At 39.3% G+C, this 25,402-nt stretch overlaps 1 protein-coding gene, 1 non-coding gene and 1 pseudogene across 2 annotated transcripts in view; 2 read left to right on the forward strand and 1 right to left on the reverse strand.

Moving 5' to 3' along the window:
- GREB1L (GREB1 like retinoic acid receptor coactivator) overlaps positions 1-25,402 on the reverse strand; it is a 244,611-nt gene that overhangs the window by 65,521 nt on the left and 153,688 nt on the right. The window contains exons 6-8 of the mRNA XM_043444069.1: positions 21,302-21,478; positions 19,338-19,460; positions 2,334-2,456 (exon numbers count right to left, since the gene is read on the reverse strand). Of these exons, the coding sequence (XP_043300004.1) occupies positions 2,334-2,456; positions 19,338-19,460; positions 21,302-21,478 (423 nt within the window). The remainder of the gene's footprint in view (positions 1-2,333; positions 2,457-19,337; positions 19,461-21,301; positions 21,479-25,402) is intronic.
- On the forward strand, positions 6,658-6,759 carry LOC122425891. The gene has a single exon (XR_006265045.1). It is a non-coding gene; the product is annotated as a U6 spliceosomal RNA (small nuclear RNA).
- On the forward strand, positions 12,535-12,664 carry LOC122425936 (annotated as a pseudogene).

Here is a 25,402-nt window from a genome sequence, read left to right on the forward strand (position 1 = left end):
TAGTCATCTATTTTGTACATAGTATCAATAGTGCATATATGTCAGTCCCAACCTTGCAGTTCCGCCCACTCCCTTTCTTTTCCTTTCTTGGCAATTAGTTTGCTGAAAACATAGCAGAATTCCTCATTTTCTGTATTTTGCTGACTGGATATCCATGGTGTAATTTGATGTCTCCTCTAATTCCTAAATGAATCATCAGATATAGATGCTTGCTCAGATTCACTTGATTTTTCTTTTTTTTCTGCCAAGAATACCTCCTAAATCTTGTATACTTCGGTTAAGAGAGGCACATAATAGCTGGTTTGTTCACTTCTTGTGACGCTAAGATTCATCAATGGGTTTAAGAGTTGTTAGCCTAATCCTCAAGTTATAAGTTGTATATCAGTCTTTCATGTGATAGTTTTAGCAACCATGATGATTACCGCCAAGATCCATAATTTTATTAGTATTTCCTTTAGCTGTAAAAACTTGGATTCAATTTTGTTCCAGTCTATAATCTAACCAGAAGACAGATTCTGTAAGAATTGTTGGACCAAAGTAAGAATAAAAGTGGTCTGGATAAATTATGATGCCTTACTGTTGGAAAGTTGCCAACAATAGGTTCTCTTTCTCCTCATTTTTCTTCTACCTCTCTGACCATTTCTTTTTGTTAAACACTGCCATTTTCTAGGGTTCTACCTTTATTTAGTTCACAGCTTGCCTTACTCTACATTTCTCCTTGACTGATATCATTTACCGTGGCATGCTGGTGGGTCAGCTTTATACCATTAGTCCTGCTTTCTCTCTATGACAAATTAAATTACTGTTGAGTGGTTCCATTTGGATGCCTCATCGTTATTCCAAACTCAATATGTTCTAAATTGAACTCGTCATCTCCTGGGGAGCTGCTACCCCTCTTGTATTCCCAATGTCAAGTAATATAACCAACCATTAGCTGAGAAAGATGGACGTCAACCGAGACCCCTTCTTCCACTTCACGCTCCCATAAATCAGTTGAATTTGCTCATTTCACATCCTGAGTAATTCTCCAATCTATCTCCTCCCCCCCCTACCTATTTTCACCCTGGTCAAAGACCTCATCATTTCTCACCCAGACTACTGAAAGACCTGCAACTTGTATTTTCATCTCTTTTTGCGGCCCAAATGATCTAACTAAGTTGAAAGAAGACTGTGTCACTCCCCTGTTCCATAAGTTACAGAGCAAAATCTATGCTTCTGAGTCTGAGCTCCTATGACCTTTCCCTTGTCTGAAAGTGAAGTTGCTCAGTCACGTCCAACTCTTTGTGACCCCGTGGACTGTAGCCTGCCAGGCTCCTCCATCCATGGGATTTTCCAGGCAAGAATACTGGAGTGAGTTGCCATTTCCTTCTCCAGGGGATCTTCCCAACCCAGGGATTGAACCTGGGTCTCCCACATTGCAGGCAGACTCTACCGTCTGAGCCACAAGGGAAACGTCCCTTGTCTGCATCATGCTTACTTCCTGCTACTCCTTGAGTTTTATATTGTATGTTTTTAACAAGTCCCACCTGCCAGAAGTTCCCGCACGTGTCATGTCGTACTGCTTCTCTCCTTTTCCTTTCAAGCTTTGCTCCTGCTTTCCCCTGAATATGAAATGCCTTTCCCCTACTCCTCGATGCAGTGAACATCTCCTCATAGCTCAAGACTGCACTCCTCTAAGAACTCATTCTTAATTTCTCCCTAAAAGGCTGGGCTAAACACCCCTCCTCTAGGAGGTGCTCCCCTTAGAATATTATGTATTTACTGTAACCCTATGGACTGTAGCCTGCCAGGCTCCTCTGGCCATGGGATTCTCCAAGCAAGAATACTAGAGTAGATTGCCAGGCTCTTCTTCAGGGGAGCTTCCCAACCAGGGATCGAATCCATTTCTCATTATGTCTCCTGCATTACAGGTGGGTTCTTTACCACACGCACCACCCGGGAAGCCCTGTATTTACTGCAGTATACTGAAAACATCTCACAGGTCAATCTCCTCTGCAAGGTTACAAGCACACAAGGTTACAAGTCAGGGATTGAGCATTATTTATCTTAGTATTCCCAGTTCCTCATCATAGCAGTACCCAAGAAATGTATATTGAACGGAATCAATCTGTTTTGTCTCCCCTGTGTGCCAAATGTCCACTGACTCTTTCGGATCTAACAGAGAAAATGCAAAGCTTTGCATAATAATGCATTATTGTAGATAGCCCCATTTTTGCCTGCATCTGGCAAAGAAGGAGCTTCTGTTTTCTTCTACCAAACTGCTAATTAAACTTCTCACAAGTCTTTTGTAGACTATGTATTCACCAAAGAAATATAAGTGAGGAAAACATCACCTGCAGCAAAAGTCTTCCCTACAACCTGCAAAGACAAAGCCAGTGGCTTCACAACATTCCGGGTCAGGTCCTGAGCTCCACTTAAATTGATTGCAGAATTAGCTGGACTGAGAACCGGTGAATCTTTAAAATGAAAGAGGTTGTTCAAATTAGAAACTAGTTATATACACAGGAAGGAAGTTAATTCAACACAAGTGAGTTGAGAGAGAGTAGACTAGAATTACAGTTTCCCCTTGATCTATTTTAAGAAAGCCCATTTCACTGTACATCAGTTTTATTTTCTTTTTATGTATTTAACAAACAGTCACTAACAGGTACAGTGTGCTGGGTGATAGTCTAAGCACTTTAAATATATCAATTCACCTAATTCCTATATGAACTCAATGAGGCTGTTACTATTACTTTAGATAGTGGTAGCCATTTAATTTGGCCAACATCACATGATGTGGCACTGAAGATATGATCACGTGCCATACTAAAACTGTCTCTACAGTTTTCCTCAAAGTCATATTTTTATGAGATATATTTATCCAGATAAGTTTTTCATTTAAAAAGTATTATGCAAGCTAAGTCATTGTAATGTTGGAAAAACAACTTGCCTTTGAAGAAAAGTTGTGTTAATATTTGGAAATAAACTAGAATTTCTATCTATGTAATATCAGGGACATCCAAAAAAAAATCCCTCTTTGGATTCACAAAATAATTCAGCACAGAAAAATCAAATGCCATTTCAGAGGCAGGCTATGTGAGAGAGAAAGACTCCAGCCAACTAGAGTTTTCTGAAATGAATATAACAGACCCCAAGTCCCTATCTCTCTCTATGGGCTTCCCCAGTAGCTCAAAGTGTAAAGGGAAAAAAAAAGTGAAAGTGTTATTCACTCAGTCATGTATTTGCTCAGTCATGTCTGACTCTTTGTGACCCCATACACTGAAGCCTTTCCAGGCTCCTCTGTCCATGGAATTCTCCAAGCAAGAATATTGGAGTGGGTTGTCATTCCCTTCTCCAAAAGATCTTCCTGACCAAGAGATCAAACCTGTCTTTTGCTTGGCAGGCAGATTCTTTACCATCTGAGCCATGAGGGACCTGCAGTGCAGTAGACACAAGAGACACGGGTTTGATCCCTGGGTCGGGAAGATCTCCTGAAGGAAGAAATGTCAACTCACTCTGGTATTCTTGCCTGTAAAATCCCATGGACAGAGGAGCCTGGTGGACTATAGCCTATAGGGTTTCAAAGAATTGGACACAATTGAGCAACTAAGTGGGAGTGTGAAGTCCCTGACTACACCAACAGAACAGTGTAATCAGGTAACACAGGAATGTGTCAAAGGAACTACTAAAACTCTGAGAGTTTAAAAAACAAAGTGTTCTGAAGAGCAGGATTCTGACGATGCTATGTTAGAAATTTTCTAAAAAATTAATGCTCATACCACAATGTGATTCCCGATACATCTAACCAGTGCTTCTCATAAGAACTCAAAAGACCAAAATGGTCCCCTACTGGTTCAGGAGAGTTCATATTCCTCTCTGCAGGTCTAACTTACACCAGGGAGTGATTTTAATGTCTACAGGAAGAACAGAAGCCAGCAACTGCACACACAACATTATAGAGTCTCAGGAAACCGAAGACAGCCCAAGTTTTTCAGGTATTAACAGAGAACCATTCACGACAGGAGTCCCAGGTAGCTATGCCATGTCACTACACAGGTTGGTCATCATGTTCCAGGCCACAAATATATTGTTTGGTGCAAGACGGGTTGTTTACTATAGCAGTTTATACTTATTTCTAACAGTCCAGGTAAGCACACAGGTGAAATCTGGTTAATAAATTTTAAGTGGTGGTAATTTTTTCAAGTCAGTGAATTCAGATAAGCACAGACCAACAGGTACAAAATGAATGTACAGAAATATGCACAAAAATAAAGAAACTGACTAATAAAAGCTCTTCCTTACACCATATACAGAAATTAACCAGAAATGGATTATAGATCTAAATGTAAGATAAGAGCTAAAACTATAACACTCTTAGAAGAAAACACAGGAGTAAATATTCATGGTCTTGGCTTAGGCAGTCATTTTTAGATGTGACACCAAAAGTACAAGCAACAAAAGAAAAAATAGATGAATTGGACTTCATCAAGATACAATAATGTTGCGCTTCAAGAGATACCATGGAGAGACCATTGAGAGACATCACCAAGAGAACAAAGAGACAACTCAGGGGAAATATTTGCAACTCATATATATGGTAAAGGACTTGTATCTAGAATGTATAAAGAACTCTTAAAATTCAGTAATAGAGAGATAAATAACTAAAAAATGGGCAAGTTGTTTGGAATAGACATTTCTCCAAAAGAAGATACACAGATAGCCAATTAGCACATGAAAACATACTCAATATGATTACTCCTTGGAGAAACACAAGTCAAAACTATACTACAAACATACACTAGGATGGCTAAAACAAAGTAAAACACAACATAGCAAAACAATATTAAGTATTGACAAGGATGTGGAGAAACTGGAACCTTCACACATTGCTGGTAGGAATGCAATATGGTGCAGCCACTTTGGAAAACAGTTCCTCAGGGACTTCCCTGGAGATCCAGTGGCTAAGCCTCCATGCTCCCAAGGGCACGGGACGTGTGTTCGATCCGTGGTTAGGGAGTTAGATCCCACGTGCTGCAACTAAGAATTCACATACTGCAACTAAAGATCCTGTATGCCACAACTAAGACCCGATGCAGACAAATAAATAAAAATACATACATTAAAAAAAAGAAAATAGTTGCTCAAATGGGTATACACAGAGCTATGACCCAGCAATTCTACTCCTAGGTATAAAATGAGAGTGAAGTGAAAACATATGCCCGTGCAAAAATCTGTACACAAATGTTCATAGTAGCATTATTTACAACAGCCCCAAAGTAGAAACAACCTAAACATCCATCAACTCATAAATGGATAAACAAAATGTGGTATACCCAAAAAATGGGATGTTATTCAGCAGCAAAAAGGAATGAAATACTAATATACGCTACAATGTGGATGCATCTTGAAAACATGATGTCAAGTGAAAGAGGCCAGTCACAAAAGGCCACATGTTGTAGGCATAGAGTCAGAAAGCACAGCTAGGCATTAGACAAGGTCAGAGTGAACATGAATCCTTTTATGTTATTCCCTACTCTCTACCATTTTGCCCATGCTTGTATTCTTGAACTTATCAGGTATTGGCATATTCAGTGTTTAACAGTGGTTTTGATCAACTGGGAGCAGCCCCAATGTCCAAAATGCAACAGCCTTTGTGATCTTGCTCAGAGGTGAAGCTGAACTGTAGGCTGCTGTGCAGAAACTGGTGCTTAGACATTGAGCAAACATCTGATCACCTGGCCCGATTGTCACCAAGACCGATTATCTTTACCAGTGAACTTGTAAACATGGGAGCATTTGAAAACTTGGAAAATTCCTTGAACAAGTCACAGCTCTGCTCTTTATGTTGCAGGATTTTATAATTTCCTGTTTCTCCCTTCAGGTCATGAGCTCCTTGACGGCATTCCCAGCTTCTGGCACAAGGTCTGCCACATCATGGCTAAAGAAATAGAGTGGAAAAAAAAGCCACAACAACTTCCTTATCCTCTTTATGCAATAGTTCAATCTGTTAGCCCAAGAACACTGGGGGGAAAATTTTTTTTTTTTAAGGGAGTCATTTAAGTAGCAAGTAGAAAGACTGGATTCTGATTTTGTCAACTACTCTTTTTTTTTTTTTTTTTTGCCAAATATTAACCTTTTCTGAGATTCCGTTTTGTGGTTGGCAAAATGATCCTAAAACCTGCCTAACTGTAGCAATTAACATGGTTAGCAAGTGCCTAGAACACAGCAGACATTCAACAAATACTTGTCTTGCTCAATCTTATTAAGGGGCTTCCAGATGCTTGAGACTTTAAATCTTTACAAGCCCTCTTTTTGCCCTTGGTACCTGTATTAAACAGACCGTACAGACTTCCCTGGTGGTCCAGTGGCTAAGACTCTGAAGTCCCAATGCAGGGGGCCCAGGTTTGATCCTTGATCAGGGAACTAGATCCCAAATGTCACTGCAACTAAGGCTTGGTGCAGCCAAGTTTAAATAATGTTTACTACATAATATGCTTCTTTCCTGAGTATAGTACTCTGAACCTATTTTCACATTCACACTAGCAATTAGAGTAATATTCTTCTAATAAGACACAATATTTCCACTAATGCACACTGAGGCTGCATCATTTATTTATGTCAGTCATATTTTACTTCTGACTTAACAGGACTAGCATTTAATTAAAACACAATCCTTTGCTCATGTCAGCAGCACATATACTAAAGCTGGAACGATACAGAGAAGATTAGAATGGCCCCTCTCAAGGATGACACATACATTTGCGAAGCATTCCATTTGGGGGCTTTTTAGTATCTTCAATGTCTGCTTAGCTTCTTGAGCATATGAGATATGTTTAATAACTGTTTTGATGTCCTTTTCTGCTAATTCTGACACCTCTGTCAGTTCCGGGTTGGTTTTGATTGATTAATGAATCTCCTCAATATTAATCATGTTTCTCTGCCTCTTTCAATGGGCTTCCCAGGCAGCTCAGAGGTAAAGAATTTCACCTGCCAATGCAGGAGGTTCTGGTTCCATCCCTAGGTTGGGAAGATCCTCCGGAGGAGAAAATGGCAGCCTACTGCAGTATTCTTGCCTGAAGAATCCCATGGACAGAGGAACCTGGCAGGTTACAGTCCATAGGGTCACAAAGGGTTGGACACGTCTGAGTCTGCACACACTCATGGGGATTGTATAAGTTCAACGTGTACAGCAAATATTTGACTTACATACATCATGAAATGATTATCACAAGAAGTTTAATGAACAGTCATCATCTCATATAGATACAAAATAAAAGAAAAAGAAAAAATTTTTCCTTGTGATGAGAACTCTTAGGATTTACTGTCTTGACAACTTTCATATACATTATACAGCACTGTTAATTATGTTTATCATATTGTACGTTATATCCCTAGTACTTATTTATCTTATAATTGGAAGTTTGTCTATAAATATTCTTGAGCTTTATTCTGAAATAGTTAAATTGCATGTGTGCATGCTAAGTCACTTCAGTCATGTCCAACTCTGCAACACTATGGACTGTAGCCCACCAGACTCCTTTTGTCCACAGGATTCTCCAGGCAAGAATACTAGAGTGATTGGGTAAGATACATATTCCTACTTTGTTCCTTTGTTCCCCATCTATAAAAACAGGCAAATGACCTACACTTGTCATCGGCTCTCCATGACATCAGAAAGGCAGCCCACTGTTCTTGGTGTGACCCCCACTCTAATAAATTCTACTTTTCTTATTTTTTTTTAATTAAAAAAAACTAAAGAATACCAGAGTGGGTTTCCATGCCCTCCTCCAGACAGTTAAATTGCTTGGAAAGAATTTGATCCTTTTGGATTTTGTTTTTCGATATTTTCAGGCTGTTTTGAAGTAGTGCTCAGTCTAGAGTTAAGTATTCTTCATGACCAAGACAAGACTTTCCCAAGTACTCCATCCAATACCTGATAAATTCTGAGGTATTCCCACCTAGCTGGTGGGAACAGCCCTCGTTCCTGGCCCTGTGTGAATGTTCCCTCCCACTCTTCTGGATGGAACTTTTTACCAGCCTTGGTGGTGTTGTTCAGTCACGTCTGAATTTACACAATGTCCATGAGTATGTGCAGTCACGTACACTCACTACATGCTAACCACTCAACTGAGGATTTTCTAAAGTAATCCTAACAACACTGTGGAGTGGCTGTAGTTCACACTTTTGTTCTGCAGATGAAGAACTAGACTTAGAAAGATTAAGTGTTCTCAGTGTCTGCCACATAGCAATAGATACACATGGAACTTAAACCCTAATGGGCGAATTCCAAAGGGTACATTTGTAGCACCAAAATATTTAAATAAATAATGAGTGGGGATAAAAGAAGAATTTGCTTTAAAATTTTTAACCCACTTCTCAAAGAACTGGATAGATTCTCCTGTTGTCATCGTTCAGTCACCCAGTCATGTCCGACTCTTAGCAACCTCACGGATTGCAGCACACCAGGCTTCCCTGTTCTTCACCATCTCCCATAGTTTGTTCAAACTCATGTCCATTAAGTCAGTGATGCTATGCAACCATCCCATCCTCTGTCATCCCCTTCTCCTCCTGCCTTCAATCTTTCCAAGCATCAGGGTCTTTTCCAATGAGTCGGCTCTTTGCATCAGGTGACCAAAGTATTGGAGCTTCAGCTTGAGCATCAGTCCTTCCAATGAATATTCAGGACTGATTTCCTTTAGGATGGACTGGTTGGATCTCCTTGCAGTCCAAGGGACTCTCAAGAGTCTTCTCCAGTGCCACAGTTCAAAAGCATCAAATCTTTGCTTTATGGTCCAACTCTTACATTCATACATGACTACTGGAGAAACCATAGCTTTGACTATACAGACTGTGGTAGTTTCCAAATATGCATGCATCAACTGACCCTACACTGACCATTTCAGGGAAGTTTTTGCACAATGCTGGGGATCTCTCTGTGCGGCTCTCTACCTTCTGGTACTTGGTCCAATGAACTTTACCTGCTTTGGTCTTCTTTTACTCTCAGATCCTTCCACTCAATTTAGCGGACCTATTGGGCTCCACCACAGTTCCCCTCTCTGGATCATGGACTGGAAACTGGCAGGTAAGCTGGGGCAATGCTAAGACTCACATTATTTGCTTCCTATTGCTCAGGAATCAATGTCATTTGTTGCCTGAAGGACAGTGTCCTAACAACTATTTTTCATGTAGTTTTGTCCCTTTTTTCCTGGTTGTTTCAGGTGGTATGATAAACTTAGTTCCTTTTTATGCATTTTGGCCAGAAGTGGATATAGAATTGATCTTTACGGATTTTTTTGGGGGGGGGGGGGAATGCTTTTTTTAATTGGAGTATAATCGCTTTACAATGTGTAGATTCTGCAGTATGACAAAGTGAATTAGCTATAATATACACATATCCCCTCCTTCTTGAGCCTCCCTCCCTCCTCCCCACCCCACCCCTCCAGGTCATCACAGAGCACCAAGCTGTGGCCCTGTGCTATATGGCAGGTTTCCACTAGCTATCTATTTTACACGTGGTAGAGTATATATGTCAATGCTACTCTCTCAATTCATCCCAGCCTCTCCTTCCCTGTCTGTGTCCACAAGCCTGTTCTCTACATCTGCATCTCTATTCCTGCCCTGCAAATAGGCTCATTAGTACCACTTTCCTAGATACCATACATATGCATCAGTATGTGATACTTGTTTTTCTCTTTCTGACTTACTTCACTGTGCATGGTAGACCCTAGGTTCATCCACATCACTACAAATTACCCAATTTTGTTTCTTTTCTTCATGGATTTTTCAACGTTAGCCCTCCCCTCTTATCTTCCCATTCCTCTTGCCTTTTACTCTGTTCTTAAAATTTGAGGTAATTTATGAACATTATACAGAATTTGAGATAATATCATCTTTGTACAACCCAGCAATTGCCTAATAAAATTGTCAATAGTGAGCAGAGAAAGTTTAAATTTTGGTTCTGTTACCTTCTACCTAACTGTAACTTAGATGCCTCTGTGTTAGGTACTGGTCCTTATTCCTACACAGAATGCTGAAGAAAGATCAGTGAAAACCAGGTCTTTCTACTGACCTGTACATTCGACTTCATCCTGAGAATTTTTAGTGCTTAATTATGAAAAATATAACATAAAGGAAAACTCAGAAATAGAAACAAACATGTTAAAATACCACTTCTTTAAATACCGTACGACATCCCTTATATGTGGAATCTAAAAGGAAATGATACAAATGAACTTACAAAACAGAAAGAGACTCACAAACTTAGAAAATGAACTTATGGTTACCAGCGAGAAGGGACAGTTAGGGAGTTTGGGAAGGTCATAGACACACTGCTATATTTAAAATGGATAACCAACAAGGACCTATTGTATAGCACGTGGAACTCTATTCGATGTTATGTGCCAGCCTGGATGGGAGCAGGGTTTGGGGGAGAATGGATACATGTATATGTGTGGCTGAGCCCTTTCACTGTGCATCTGAAACTATCATAACAGTGTTTGTCAATTAATTGGCTATACCCCAGTATTTTTTCCATGATACAACAAAAATACCTATAGAGTTTAATACCATTTTTAATAATTTTATTTATTTATTTATTTTTGGCTGTGCTGGGTCTTCGTGACTGCAGGGGCTTTTCTCTAGTTGTGGTGAGTGGGCTTCTCATTGCCGTGGCTTCTCTTGTTGCAGAGCGTGGGCTCCAGGGCACACGGGCTTCAGTAGTTGTGGCACGTGGGCTCAGAAGGTACGGCTCCAGGCTCTAGAGCACAGTCTCAAAAGTTGTAGTGCCTGGGATTAGTTGCTCCGTGGCATGTGGGATCTTCCTGGACCAGAGATCAAAACCATGTCTCCTACATTGGCAGGCGGATTTTTTAACACAGCCACCATGGAAGCCCTATTATTATTATTTTTTAACTTAATAGGATTATTTTTTATGTGGTTGGACCATGTCCTAATTTTTTTTTTTTTTTGACATCTTTGTCCTGTGAATATGCTATGATTTCTTTGTTTCTATATTAAAAGGGTGCTTCTTTTCTGTTCATCTAAAGAATAACTGCAGTGAATATCTTGAGTGTCATTTTAGGTTATTTTCTTGGCTAAGGCCTCTGAAGTGAGACTACTAAAGTAGAGGATATAAATATTTTTAATGGTCTTGTTATATACTGCCAAATTGCTTTCTTAAAAGGTCATATTGAGGCTTCCCTGGTGGCTCAGTCGTAAAGAATCCGCCTGCCAACGGAGGAGACACGGGTTTGATCCCTGGGTTGGGAAGACCCCATCTGCCTCAGAGCTAAGCCCATGCGACACAATTATTGAGCCTGTGCTCCAGAGCCCGGGAGCTGCAGCTGCTGAAAGCCAGTGAGCCCCAGAGCCCGTGCTACGAAACAAGAGAAGCGCGACAGTCATCCCCATTCTCCGAACCAAGAGAAAAGCCCTCTCAGCAACAAAGATGGGGCACAGTCCCCAAAAAAATTATGCATAAAAAAAGAAATCATATCTCTCTCTACCTCCATCAGCCTGTCTGAGATTGTCAGTCTTATTATATGCTTGCCAGCACTGTACATTATCACTTAAGATGGGATACTGTGGCTAATATAACTGATGAATGACTTTTCATTGTCATGACTCGCAGTTTCTTTATTTCTACAAACTGCACCGCTCCTCCTTATACTTCCTAAAGAGTTGCCTTTTCTCTTTTGTGAGCAGGAGTCTCAAAAGCACTATGGCCCTGTCTCAGAGGAGTTTCATTGTTGATTTTCTTCCCTCTCCCTCCCATTCACTCTTTGGATGTTTATTGAGAAGCACTCCCTCTTTGGATATTTATTGAGCCACTTCAGCAGGCCAGACATGATGCCAGGCTCTGGGGATAGACTAGGGGAAGAAGGCAAAGATACAGTCCCTGCCCATGGAATCTACAGTGGAAAGGAAACGCCTACATGTTCCCGGGATCTCGTTGGGAGTGGGCAGATCCGCCAGCCCAAGGGTGCTACCACATGTGGAAAAAAGACACTGTGTTTTGGTAACGGGATAATTTGAATATTCATGAGGAACCAAGCTTAGAAAAACCTGCTAGAGGAACTTTGCTTAGTCTGACCTTAAGGAAGTTTAGTGGCTAACGGACAAATCGGAAGAGGAAAGGTACACTTAAATGATATAGCACTTTTGGTCTCTACATTTAAGATATCTACAATATCTCCTTAAAGCTTGACAGTTCTGCCTGTTGCATTTAGATTCTTCAGCGACCCGGAATTGATTTTTGTGGATAGAGGACAATACAGGTCCAGTATCATTTTTTTTCCACATGGGATATCCAACTTCTGAGCATCATTTGTTGAAGGGAAAGGTTCTGCTGATCTGCAAGTCACTCTGTTAAGTAGGAAACACCCACATGTCCTAGGAATCTGTTTGGGGACTTTCTAATCTCTTTTGCTGCTCTCTGTCTATCCCTGCACTAACTCCATGCTGTCTTTATTAGGAAAGCTTCATGAGGCTGGTATATGATAGGGCCAGTCCTTTCATTTGTTATTGTTCTGCCTTCTTTAATACAGAAACATAATCACTTTTCAGCCTTTTGGCTAAGATTAAGTGTAGTATCTGTCCTTATCAGTTTAATACACAAGCATAAGACAGTAAGGGGTTTACATTATGTTGAGCCATCAGTTGCTCATCTAGAGGAAAACTCCATTTCATGGACTGTACATCCATCTCCAATAACAGGGCTAACTTCTCCACTAGGCAGAGAAGGCACAGTGCCTCAGGTACATTAACACTTTTAGGCGTTCATGAAAATGTTTTAATTTCTTTTAAAATTAGAAGAAAAAGGTGAACTTTTGGTCAAAGAAAGTGTCTTAACATTTTATGTTAATATATTCATCTTTGGGGCTTCCCAGGTGGCGCTAGTGGTAAAGAACCCACCTGCCAATGCAGGAGACATAAGAGATGCAATTCAATCCCTCGGTCGGGAAGATTCCCCTGGAGGACAACATGGCAACCCACTCCAGAATTCCTGCCTGAAGAATTCCATGGACAGAGGAGCCTGGCAGGCTACAGTCCACAGGGTCGCAAAGAGTCGGATATAACCGAAGTGACTTGACACACACGTGGCAGGCATGCATATTCATCTTTATATTAATACCAACGCAGCCATAAAACAGAACTTTAAATACTTTAGGCAAATGTATCCAGGGCCTAAGACAGTCACAGAGTCATATCAGGTCCTGCCTAATAGCATTTTCTTAAAAATGACACTATCAGTCCCAGAGGCAGAGCTTAGGTGGCCCATCTCTATCCCACCTTACAAGCTAATTTTTCCTTCTAATGGTAGATAAGCATACCATCTTCAGTTGGAAAAAGTACACATGAGCAAATTAACAATCCCACAAATGCTAATTTAAAATTTAAATAAAAATGGAATTCAAAAATATTTATTTCTAGGCATTTGCCAGGTACTAGGGTGTAGAGGGATAAATAAAATGAGCCTACAGTTTCTAGCATATAAAAAAATATAGACGAGGACTTCTCTGGTGGTCCAGAAAAGATCCACCTTCCAATACAGAGGACATGGGTTCTATCTCTGGTCCAGGAAGACTCCACATGCCGCAGAACAACTAAGCCCACAGGCCTAGAGCCCATGCTCCGCAACAAGAGAAGCCATTGCAATGAGAGGCCCACACACCACAACTAGAGAAAGCCCTCTTACAGTAACGAAGACTCAGCGTAAGCCAAAAATAAATAAATAAAAATTATTTTTAAAAGAATATAGATGGTTAATAAATCACAATTGGGAGAATGGCACACAGTTCAGTTCAGTTCAGTTGCTCAGTAGTGTCCAACTCTGTGACCCCATGGACTGCAGCACGCCAGGCTTTCCTGTCCATCACCGACTCCTGGAGCCTACTCAAACTCAAGTCCATCACATCAGTGATGCCATCCAACCATCTCATCCTCTGTCATCCCCTTCTCCTCCCACCTTCAGTCTTTCCCAGTATCAGTGTCTTTTCCAATAAGTCGGTTCTTCACAACAGGTGGCCAAAATACTGGAGTTTCAGCTTCAGCATCAGTTCTTCCAGTGAATATTCAGGACTGATTTCCTATAGGATTGACTGGTTGGAACTCCTTGCAGTCCAAGGTACTCTCAAGAGTCTTCTCCAACACCACAGTTTAAAAGCATCAATTCTTCAGCACTCAGCTTTCTTTATAGTCCAACTCTCACATCCATACATGACTGCTAGAAAAACCATAGCTTTGACTAGACAGACCTTTGTTGGTAATGTCTCTGCTTTTTAATATGCTGTCTAGGTTGCTCAAAGCTTTTCTTTCAAGGAACAAGCATCTTTTAACTTCATGGCTGCAGTCACCATCTACAGTGATTTTGGAGCCCCCCAAAATAAAGTCTCTCACTGTTTCCATTGTTTGCTGATCTATTTGCCATGAAGTGATGGGACTGGATGCCATGATCTTAGTTTTCTGAATGTTGAGTTTTAAGCCAACTTTTTCACTCTCCTCTTTCACTTTCATCAAGAGGCTCTTTAGTTCTTCGCTTTCTGCCATAAGGTTGGTGTCATGTGCATATCTGAGGTTATTAATATTTCTCCCGGAAATCTTGATTCCAGCTTGTGCTTCATCTAGCCCAGCATTTCACGTGATGTACTCTGCATATAAGTTAAATAAGCAGGGTGACAATATATAGCCTTGACGTACTCCTTTCCCAATTTGGAACCAGTCTGTTGTTCCATGTCCAGTTCTAACTGTTGCTTCTTCAGATTTCTCAGGAGGCAGGTCAGGTGGTTTGGTATTCCCGGCTCTTGAAGAATTATCCACAGTTTATTGTGATCCACACAGTCAAAGGCTTTGGCGTAGTCAATAAAGCAAAAGTATATGTTTTTCTGGAATTTTCTTGCTTTTTCAAGGATCCAGCAGAAGTTGGCAATTTGATCCCTGGTTCCTCTGCCTTTTCTAAATCCAGCTTGAACATCTGGAAGTTCATGGTTCACGTACTGTGGAAGCCTGGCTTGGAGAATTTGGGCATTACTTTGCTAGCATGTGAGATGAGTGCAATTGTACGGTAGTTTGAACATTCTTTGGCATTGCCTTTCTTTGGAATTGGAATGAAAACTGCCCTTTTCCAGTTCTGTGGCCACTGCTGTGTTTTCCAGACTTGCTGACATTGAGTGCAGCACTTTCACAGCATCATCTTTTAGGATTTGAAATAGCTCAACTGGAATTCCATCATCTCCACTAGCTTTGTTCGTAGTGATGCTTCCTAAGGCCTACTTGACTTCGCATTCCAGGATGTCTGGCTCTAGGTGAGTGATCACACCATCGTGGTTATTGTGGTTTTGACACACAAGTAGAAGTATAATAGCAAGGCTGAGTTAATCCTTAGTTGCAAAATAGGTATTATTTTTAGTTTTACAAATGAGAAAATCCAGACACAACAACTGAGTGGCGTCTCCCAAACCTCAGCCAATAAACATCAGGGAGAGTATTTGAACACCAGGACTCGGACTCCAAGCCCTGTGCAGTTTACTGTTTGGTCAGAAACAGTGCTCATTCTGTAGAAGACACTCAGTAAATTAGACTGGATTCAACTGAGGGAGAAATGTTTCCACTCCAAATGACTTCACCTTTGTCTTAGAGCAGCTTTTTAATCTCCCCTCCCCAGCTTTTCTGAGGTATATTTTAACTATCATAAAGCTTACTCAATTCAAGTGGACAGTTCAGTGATTTCTAGTAACTTGACCAAGTGGTGCCACCATCACCATAAACCAGTTTTAGAACATTTCCATCCCCCACAGGAAACCTCATGCCCACTTTCAGTTAATTTTCATTCCCTCCTTGCCCCAGGCAACCACTAATCTATTTCCTATCTCTAGTAATTTGCCTCTTCTGAGCATTTCATATAAATGAAACCATATAATACATGGTCTCTTTTGACTACTTTCCTTCACTTAGCACAGTGTTTTTGAAGTTCATTCATGATATATGATAGCACGTATCAGTAGCTTGCTCTTTATTATTGCTGAATGATATTTTATTTTATGGATACACAATTTTGTCTATTCATTCATGAGTTGATTGACATTTAAGTTGTTTCCAGTTTTCAACTGGATGAATAATGCTGCTATATGAACATTTGTGTGCAAGTTTTTGCAAGAACACGTCTTTATTTCTCCTGGGTAGATGGGGGTAATATTAATATTAATATCTCATTACAGTTTTGATTTGTATTTCCCTAATGACTAATGATATTGAGCATCTTTTCATGTGATTATTAGCTATTTGTTTATGTTCTCTGAAGAAATGTCTGTTCCAAATCTTTTCCCCATGTTTTGATTGGATTGTCATCTTGTTACTGAGTTGTAAGAGTTCTTCATAAATTCTGGATACAAATCCTTTATTAAACATGCGTTTTGCAAGTATCTTTTTCTAGTCTATCACTTGTCTTTTCATTTCCTTAATATTGTCTTTTGAAGTGTAAAAGCTTTGAATTTTGAGGAAGTCCATTTTATCAATTTGCCCAGAAATAAATCCTTTTATTTATAATCAACTGATTGTTGATAAGTGAAATTCACTGACAAAAAGATAATCTGTTCAACTGGTGATGCTGGAGCAACTGGATATCCACATGCGAACAGGTGAACTTAGATGCTCAACTCACATGACACGCAAAAATTAACTCAAAATGACTAATGCAAGAGATAAAACAATAAAACTTTTAGGAAAAAAAATATGGAAAATTTTGTGTTAGGCAAAGATTTTTTTCCATCTATTCTTTATTCCCCCCTCTTTATTTCTGGCTACACCACACAGCTTCTAGGATCTTATTCTTGAATTCCTGTCCTTATTAAACACAAAACACTTATGTGTGTGTGTGTGTGTGTGTGTGTGTGCAGTAAGTACTACCTAAATATAGGTAGTAATTATGTAGCCCCCTTCAGCCAAAACCATAAAATATTTTACCAGGATTGTTGGCTAAAATTTGAATTATCAATGACACAAATATGTTGAAAGAAAATACGCAAAAGATAAAGCAGCAAGTCAGCCAGAACAGAATGTCCAGAGCTTGGCAGCTGGAATGAAAGACAAAGCTGTGTAAATAGTAAATTAATCCCATCTTCAAATACTTTCCTTATTTGTGTGCTTTAGCAAATACTTTGCTAAAATGTGTGCTTACATTTCAGGCTAAGAAATGCTGATTACAGGCAGTCATTGATTGCAGATTAAGAAGGCAATCTCCTATAGGAGGGTAAATCTCTATCAGTTAAGGAGATGCTGCATACTCTTCATGTTTGAAATGATAATATAGTCTGGTATAAAATTCTTACAGTCTACTACTTTCAAAATACATCAAAAAAATTATTGTTGAAGACTCCATAAATATTATTTGTCAAGAAGAAAATTTTAGACACAAAGTTTTACTCTTAAAGGCACCATTTTCTATTAAATTCTCTGGATTGCACCTAAAATTAATAGCTAATTTCATGGTCAAATTACCATTCTTCCCTCAACAAGGGATACACAAGAATATTGACAGGGCACTTGGTCACTTGTGTTCACTGTAAGTCAGTTGTGACAACTGAAGGAGACTTTGCTAAATAAAGCCTGAATCTTGAATTCCTCTATTTGGAGCAATTTTCATTTTCAAAATATATTTCTGCATAATTAAAATGCTAACTAACATTTCACTATTTATTATTAACATTTCAGTATCTTTTCATTATTTTCAGGTATGACTAGTTATTTATATATATTCACCTCTCCCTTATGAAAGGTAACATGTTTTATTGCTTTTATCCCTTATTTGAGTGATTTTTAAATCATTGGAGTCAACGATCAAGTACTGGAACCCTGCCTTATAGCATCTGACAAGGGTCTGGGAATATAATAAACACAGGGTAAGTTTCTGTTGGAATGAAGTAAGTATTCACTACTAATGCTGTAGTTTTAAAATTGCATTTCATTAGACCCAAGTTCTAATAGCAGAAAATATACTGCAGAATCAAATTACTAAAGTTGTAGGAGGAGACATCATTGTAATGAAAGCTAATATTTTAGTGCCAAGAGCCAAATGCCAACTTTTTTCTTACTTGAATACCTAGTGACATGATGTTCTCTCATTTATTCTAAGTGAGAATTTAAAATATTCTCTTCTCTCTTAAATGATAGCCTTTATACAAATCTCCTGGACAGTTTAAAGGCTAGACTTAAAATCCAGGATGAAATGGTTTTTGCTGAGTCCAGATACATAGCAAGAAATGTCCCCAAATAAAGTCATCTTCATCATCACTGCAGTTGTTACTAACATATTCCAATAATCACTTCCATCTTGAAAATAAGTGGAAACCATTTACCAGCTCATCAAAATTTCACATACATTTGGAAAAGAAATGCCAAGTAGCACAGTGAAGACAGCCTTTTTTCCCACTTATTGTGGTTGAGTGAACCCTGGCAGAACACATATGCTATGAGGTCTGTGGGTAAAATAACACTTTCCAAAATACAAGTGAACTGAAAAAAAAATTCACTCATACTTTTGAAATACTTTTTTTCTTGCCTAAGATACAACCTAGGCTGGTTCTGAAAAAATTTCTCAAATACTATCTGCAGCGATCTCTTCAGTTACAGCCCTCCAGCCCTTCGGCCACCTAGAAACATTAAATCCCCCTGGAGTGTTATCCTGACCTGAGTGCAGACCTCCACACTAGAGGAATTCTCAGAAGTTTTAGACTAATGGCTTATCTGATCAGTTATCAGATCAGCCATTCTGTTGACCCTGCTCTGATACTGTAACATGGCTTCAGGTACTAAGATTTTATCTGGTTATTTGTAACCAAGTTGCAATCTTGCACTACCTGAAACTAGATCCTAGATTCTTCCATTGTGATCTTCAGTCCTGCTTTGGGATTTTAGTTTGTATCCAGGTTGGTTTGTAATACTCAATATAATGTTGAGCAAGCCTAGTTAGAGCCCTACCCTAGCACCCCAGTCTTCATGAGAATGTCCTCAATAAATGCCACCTCATAGCTATGACGCAAACTTCTCCCATGGCTGTATTTCTACTCACTGCCTCCTGTCAGACTCCCCTAGACACAGGTCCTAAGCTTGAGCTAAATTCTCTACCAACTGTCAGTTCCTGTCTCCATGCCTTGCCTGGCATTGGCAGTGCTGTTTGGGATGTGGGGTCCTGGTCACCCACAGACTGACCCATCTCAATGCTGAGTTCTAACAATAACTCAAGTAATACCTCTGTTTAAAAAAAAAAAAAAATCTCTGTTCAAATCAGCCAAAAGTAAGTTTAAAATGCCTCAATAAATATACATCTGCTGCTTGAAATTGCAAAAGAAAATAACCTGTACCTGTCTGAATGATTCCTGATTTGTATCCATTTGTTGTGCCGTTTTCTGGGGTCACAGTTGATGACACTGAAGAGTTTGGTTTAATGGAGTGGCAAGTGGTAGAGGATTGTCGGCTTCTACATTCTAGAAAGGAGTAAGAATCATAGAGAACAATATTCTGTTAAAACAAGTGATGGAGCCACAATCCACAAAATCTCTAAAATAAACTCCTACTCCTCAAGGGGAAGCCACTTTCTCTAAGAGACCCCTCTTCCCCAATCCTGATTCCAACAGAACGTCCAAGCTGGTGAACATAATTTGTCTTCCTAGGGCCATGTTTGGAAAACAAAAAGATGATTTTGTTCCTTAGAACAGTTTGACTTTTGTTATGCACACACTAGTTCCCAGGAGAAAAATTACTCATAACCAATATAGTCGTGCTAGTTTTATGGGTAAGACTGAGGTTAAAATATCAATAATTTATAAAAACTCAGTAAGCTTTCAAGCACCAGTTAATCTCCTGTCCAGGACTGATTTCAGTGCAGAACAGTAACCTAGATTTGGTAGGCTCCCTTCAACCTTAATTTATGTTCAGAAACAGAAGCAAAGAAAAATTTATAAGCAGAGGAGAAAAATCAGAAATTCTCAAATTCTTACTATTCTCAGTTCTTATTAAAAGAAATTGGCAGATACTATTCAAAGTAATTACTGATCATGCAACTAAGCTTCATTTTAAATGAGCCAATATTAATTGGGCTTTGGTGTAGTATTTTAATAATACTTTGTACTGATTCAGGTAGACAGCAAATATTGTGACACCCTGTGAGGCTGTAACTTCCAACCAATTTATACTATATGTTGTACCGTATTAGTATTTAAAGATAGCAGGTGAAAAAGAAATATAAATATAAATAAAATATAAATAAATAAATGACAAAGTTAATTATAGTGAATCCTTTAGAGAGCTTCCAAGCTTATTGGAGACTTGCAAAAGGTAGATGCAGTTTTCTTCAATCTTCTACACCATGACCTTCCTTGAAGAGCTACTATATTTTGGCCAAAAAGCATATCTCCATGTTAGGTATATTGTATGCAAATATGTATTTGACATTATATACATAAATACAATTCCAAAATAGCAGTGGCTATAAATGTGAGGTTCCAGAAGTCACCCAGGATCATTGAGTCACAAACTATTTCAAAAACGTTCCTTACTAGAAAGATGAATTGTCACTGAACACTAAATAAGAACTTAAAGATACTTTATGCAACCATAAAAGAGTCATCACTCGGTGTCAACACAAAGTGTCGTCACTTTGCCAACAAAGGTCTGTATGGTCAAAGTTATGGTTTTTCCAGTAATCATGTATGGATGTGAGAGCTGGACTATAAAGAAAGCTGAGCACCAAAGAACTGATGCTGTTGAACTGTGGTGCTGGAGAAGACTCTTGAGAGTCCCTTGGACTGCAAGGAGATCAAGCTCATCAATTCTAAAAGAAATCAACCCTGAATATTCATTGCAAGGACTGATGCTGAAGCTGAAGCTCCAATACTTTGGCCACCTGATGCAAAGAGTTGACTCGCTGGAAAAAACCCCGATGCTGGGAAAGATTGAAGGCAAAAGGAAAAGGGGGTGCCAGAAGATGAGATGGTTAGAGAGCATCACCGACTCAATAGACATGAATTTGAGCAAACTCTGGGAGATAGTGGAGGACAGGAAAGTCTGCCGTGCTGCAAAGAGTCGGGTTGTAAACATCTTAGGGAACTAAGATTCCACAGGCTACGTGAAGCCGCCAAAAAAAAAAAAAAGCCAAAAACGAAGCAAGTCAAACAACCTGCCAGGGGCTTTATATTTTGGCATAGTCTTCTGAACTTGGGGTATTTATCTACTCCACACCTGGATTCTGAACCCTATATGGGTCACAGGTCACTTGTCAATATTCTAACACTCACATTCCATTCCCACCCCCAGAAACTGGTGCTACCTTTCCAACAGATAAGAGGTCCCTTCGACAGTACACCCTGGGAGCTTCTGACTAGGTAGTACTTTAAGTGCTTCTGCTTCTTTGGCTGGGTGGTGAGCTTCAAGTTTATGTGGTTGGAAAATTCCGTGAAATACCTAAATCCTCTTTCTCCACAGCCGATACAGTTTCCAGAAAACCCTGAAATGAAGGAAAACAGTTACTGGTGGCTTTGCATGTTGTTATAATATTTAAATTTTATATACCAAAAGGACAGAAATACTCTTTGGCCTGTTAACTTCCTAATTTCAAGGAAATAATTCAAAAGAAAAAAAAAATAGGTGCAAAAAATTTAGCAATTATAACAGTGAAAGACTCCTGAGGAGTTGGAGAAGACTCTTGAGAGTCCCTTGGACTGCAAGGAGATCTAACCAGTCCATCCTAAAGAAGATCAGTCCTGAATGTTCATTGGTAGGACTGATGTTGAAGCTGAAATTCCAATACTTTGGCCACCTGATGTGAAAAGCTGATTCATTTGAAAAGACCCTGATGCTGGGGAAGATTGAAGGCAGGAGGAAAAGGGGATGACAGAGGATGAGATGGTTGGGTGGCATCACCGACTCAATGGACGTGGGTCTGGGTGGACTCTGGGAGTTGGTGATGGACAGGGAGGCGTGGTGTGCTGCAGTTCATGGGGTCGCAAAGAGTCAGACACGACTGAGTGACTGAACTGACTGAACAGTGAAAGACGAAATAATTTTAAAATGCTCTAAAGGGATAATGATTAAGGGAATGGAATGGATAATATCATATGACAGAATTTATATAGCTGACACAAAAATATGAAAAATATTGGACCTAGAGATACCTATTATTTCCTCCTTACAAATTCCCTTCTTTTTTAAAAATTTTATTTGTTTTTGGCTGCGCTGGGTCTTTGCTGCTGCACAGGCTTTTCTCCAGTTGTGGCGAGCAGGGGGCTACTCTCTAGTTGTGATGCGCACGCTCCTCATTGCAGTGGTTTCTCTTGTTGTGGAGCACGGGCTCTGGGCGCACAGGCTTCAGTAGTTGCGGGTCCTGGGCTCTAGAGCACAGGCTTAGTCGCTCCCCAGCATGTGGGATCCTCCCGGCTCAGGGATGAAACCCGTATCTCCTGCATTAGCAGGTGGATTCTTTACCACTGAGCCACCAGGGAAGCCCCATACTTCCTTCTTAACCTACTGGCCCTGGTTCTCCATCCTACCCACCATGTGGACTTGACTCCGCGGCCACAGCCGATTAGACTGTGGACCATTATCTGACCGCATCTTGGACAGTCAGTCTCTCTCCTGGGGCTTTGAAATAAATACAAAAAGAAATCAGTCAGATGATACCAGACCCTGGATATATAAAGTTTCATAAAATTTGAACCCAAGTCAGGGCTATGCCAGCTAGGGTGTGGGAGAGAGCAAACTGGAATCGTGAAGAGGAAGCTGATCTCCAAATAGGAGAGCACGAACAGAGATGTATAAACTCAGGGCATTGTTTATGTCCTAGTTTCTATGAGATCCAGTTGTACTTTTTGGCACAAGTTTCCGGAGATTCCCATTTCCTCTCTATTCAACCTTTCTTTATTCAAACTAGCTCATTATCCCTTTAGACTTAACATCCAAACAATTCTCACTCAGGGTAATCAAACAGAATAAGACTTTCAATGTTGTTCCTGGAACAGAGGACATGGAAAGAAGAAGAAATGGAGAAGGCTGGGAGGATGAGAAACCATGCTTTGCTTGATTGGAAATCAATGTTTCAACCTCCCTCACTACATAGAAGAAAAGTGGACAGTTAGAGAGTGACTTCTGCTTGTGAGTTGTGAGCACATCACATAGGTTTGGTCATATTGTCAAACAAGGGCGTTCCAAACTGGGTAAACAAAATGTTTCTCTATATAAATAAATAACTGAAAATAAATTCACTGATGGAATAATACACTCTTTAAATCCCCAAATGAACCTGTTTTATAATTAACAAAGGTATATAAGAAGAGAAGAGAAGGACCACAGGATTCAAGACAGACTATTTTATAATGTCCCAATCTCAGAATGTTGACAATTCAGAACATTTAGAAATGGGCAGTCCAACTTATTATTATTTATTCAACGATTATTTGAGCACCTACCTATATGCCAGGCATTGTGCTAAATACTGGAAAACCAGTGGTGAATAAAAGACAATCACAACTTCTGGTCAGTTACATGAAATTAGTAATTCTATATAATTAGTTTCTTATCATCACTTATAGAAATAAAAATATTAATATAATTTCACAAATTATTTAAAACATATTCAGAGATGGATTGCGTTAGAGAGCATTTAGCTATTTGTCTAATTCCTTGGAGCTGTAGACCAAAAAAATAAAGATGTCAATGATTGCTGCATTCACCAAATTCCTAAAGTCAACCATCCATCTAACCATTCATTCATCCACGTATCCATGCATCCATCCACTAATCCATGCATCTATCTACCTGGCCATCCATCCTTCCAGCAAATATCTGTACTCTACTGTGTGCTGGCACTATTTTGGGTACCAGGTTTTTAGCACTGAACAAGGAAGATAAAACCACGGCCTCCATGGACCTTTCTTTCTGATATGATCATTATGCCTTGATGGAAAATTGACTGACCTATGAGGCAGATGCAACAAACTCAAAACACAATAAATATAAAAATCTTCAGCTGAAATAAAAACAGTGTCAAATATGAGGCTTATCTCAAAGGTCCAAGCCAAGTGGTTCATAAAAGATTAATGTGAGAATTAGAAGTAAAAAATTATTGGGGCTAGAGTTTACCTCTTTTCCTCTACCTGTTTCCTGAGGTGAAAAGCAAAAGAGAGTGACGAAGAAAAGCAATGGAGCTGGATAATCTTCAAAGAAGAGAAACTTCATACTAATGATGAGAATTAGCAATATAAAAGAGTAAGACTGCTACAGTCCATTTTTAAAACTCTGTATGGGTTTCTGTTTAACTTGATTCAAGAGAGAATCAAAGTTCATGCTGTCACTATCACAAAAAAATAATATCTCTTACAGCTAAATTACCTTTCTAGTTTTTCTAGCAATCAGATCTTTCAATTGCTTGGGAGATGTGGGGCATATGCACCGCCTAGTGGATCAATTCCCCCATAGTCTTTGGAATCTGCATAATCTATATAAAAATTTAGACAAATTGCTACTGGAGTCCACAAGGACTCTAGAATATTTTAAGTTTTAAAAAAATTTCCCACTAAGTCTTTTAAAAATTTTATTTATTTTTATAATTTTTTTTTTGGCTGTGCCACATGGCTTGTGGGTACTTCCCTGACCAGGGATTGAATCTGGGCCCTTAGCAGTGAGCGTGTAGAGCCCTAACCACTCGACTGCCAGGGAATTCCCCCCACTATATTTTAATGCTACTAAAATCATTCATCTTAAGTAAGAAATGTTAGATGAATATTAACTTTTCCACAATAGAGTAATGAACTTATAAAAATCTCATTGGGCCTGTCTGAGAGAAAACTTTTACCATTTTGTGGCACTACACCTTTACTTGGAGTAGTGGTTAATAAAAAATTATTAAACAAAGTCCCATGTCTATAAGGGTATTTAACAAATATGACAGAATGGCAGAATAATTACCATTTAAAGAGCAAGTATGTGCCGGGCACTGTGCTGTTGGGTACCTTATAAATATCACCCCTTTGATCATTATAACCCTGCAAGGTAGGCATTACTGGTTTCTTTATATGCCAATAAATGAGGACTCTGAGACTTCAAGAATATAAGTAGCTTGCTCAAGTTCTTTAAGTGCTAAGTAGCAAATTTGGGATTTAAACCCAGTTTTAATTCCAAAGTCTTTGGTTTCATATTCCTGATTACAAAGGGTTATAAAATCTATTATTCTGATGGTTTTTCTGTGTCCTTTCCATGACATTCTGAGAGGATTCCTCTAGTCATGAAGAAAAGGCATTGAGCAAAAAGGCATTATAAGAGATTTTTCTGTTTGTAGTCAGAACCACATATGCACTGTTCCACTTGATAAAACTTTGATGCTTTTAAAGTGCTGAAAAGGTTTCCAACAACAAAAAGGTGTTCTTCCAGAACCAAC

This window comes from Cervus canadensis, chromosome 23, assembly GCF_019320065.1.
Source record: "Cervus canadensis isolate Bull #8, Minnesota chromosome 23, ASM1932006v1, whole genome shotgun sequence".
Classification (NCBI taxonomy): Eukaryota; Metazoa; Chordata; class Mammalia; order Artiodactyla; family Cervidae; genus Cervus; species Cervus canadensis.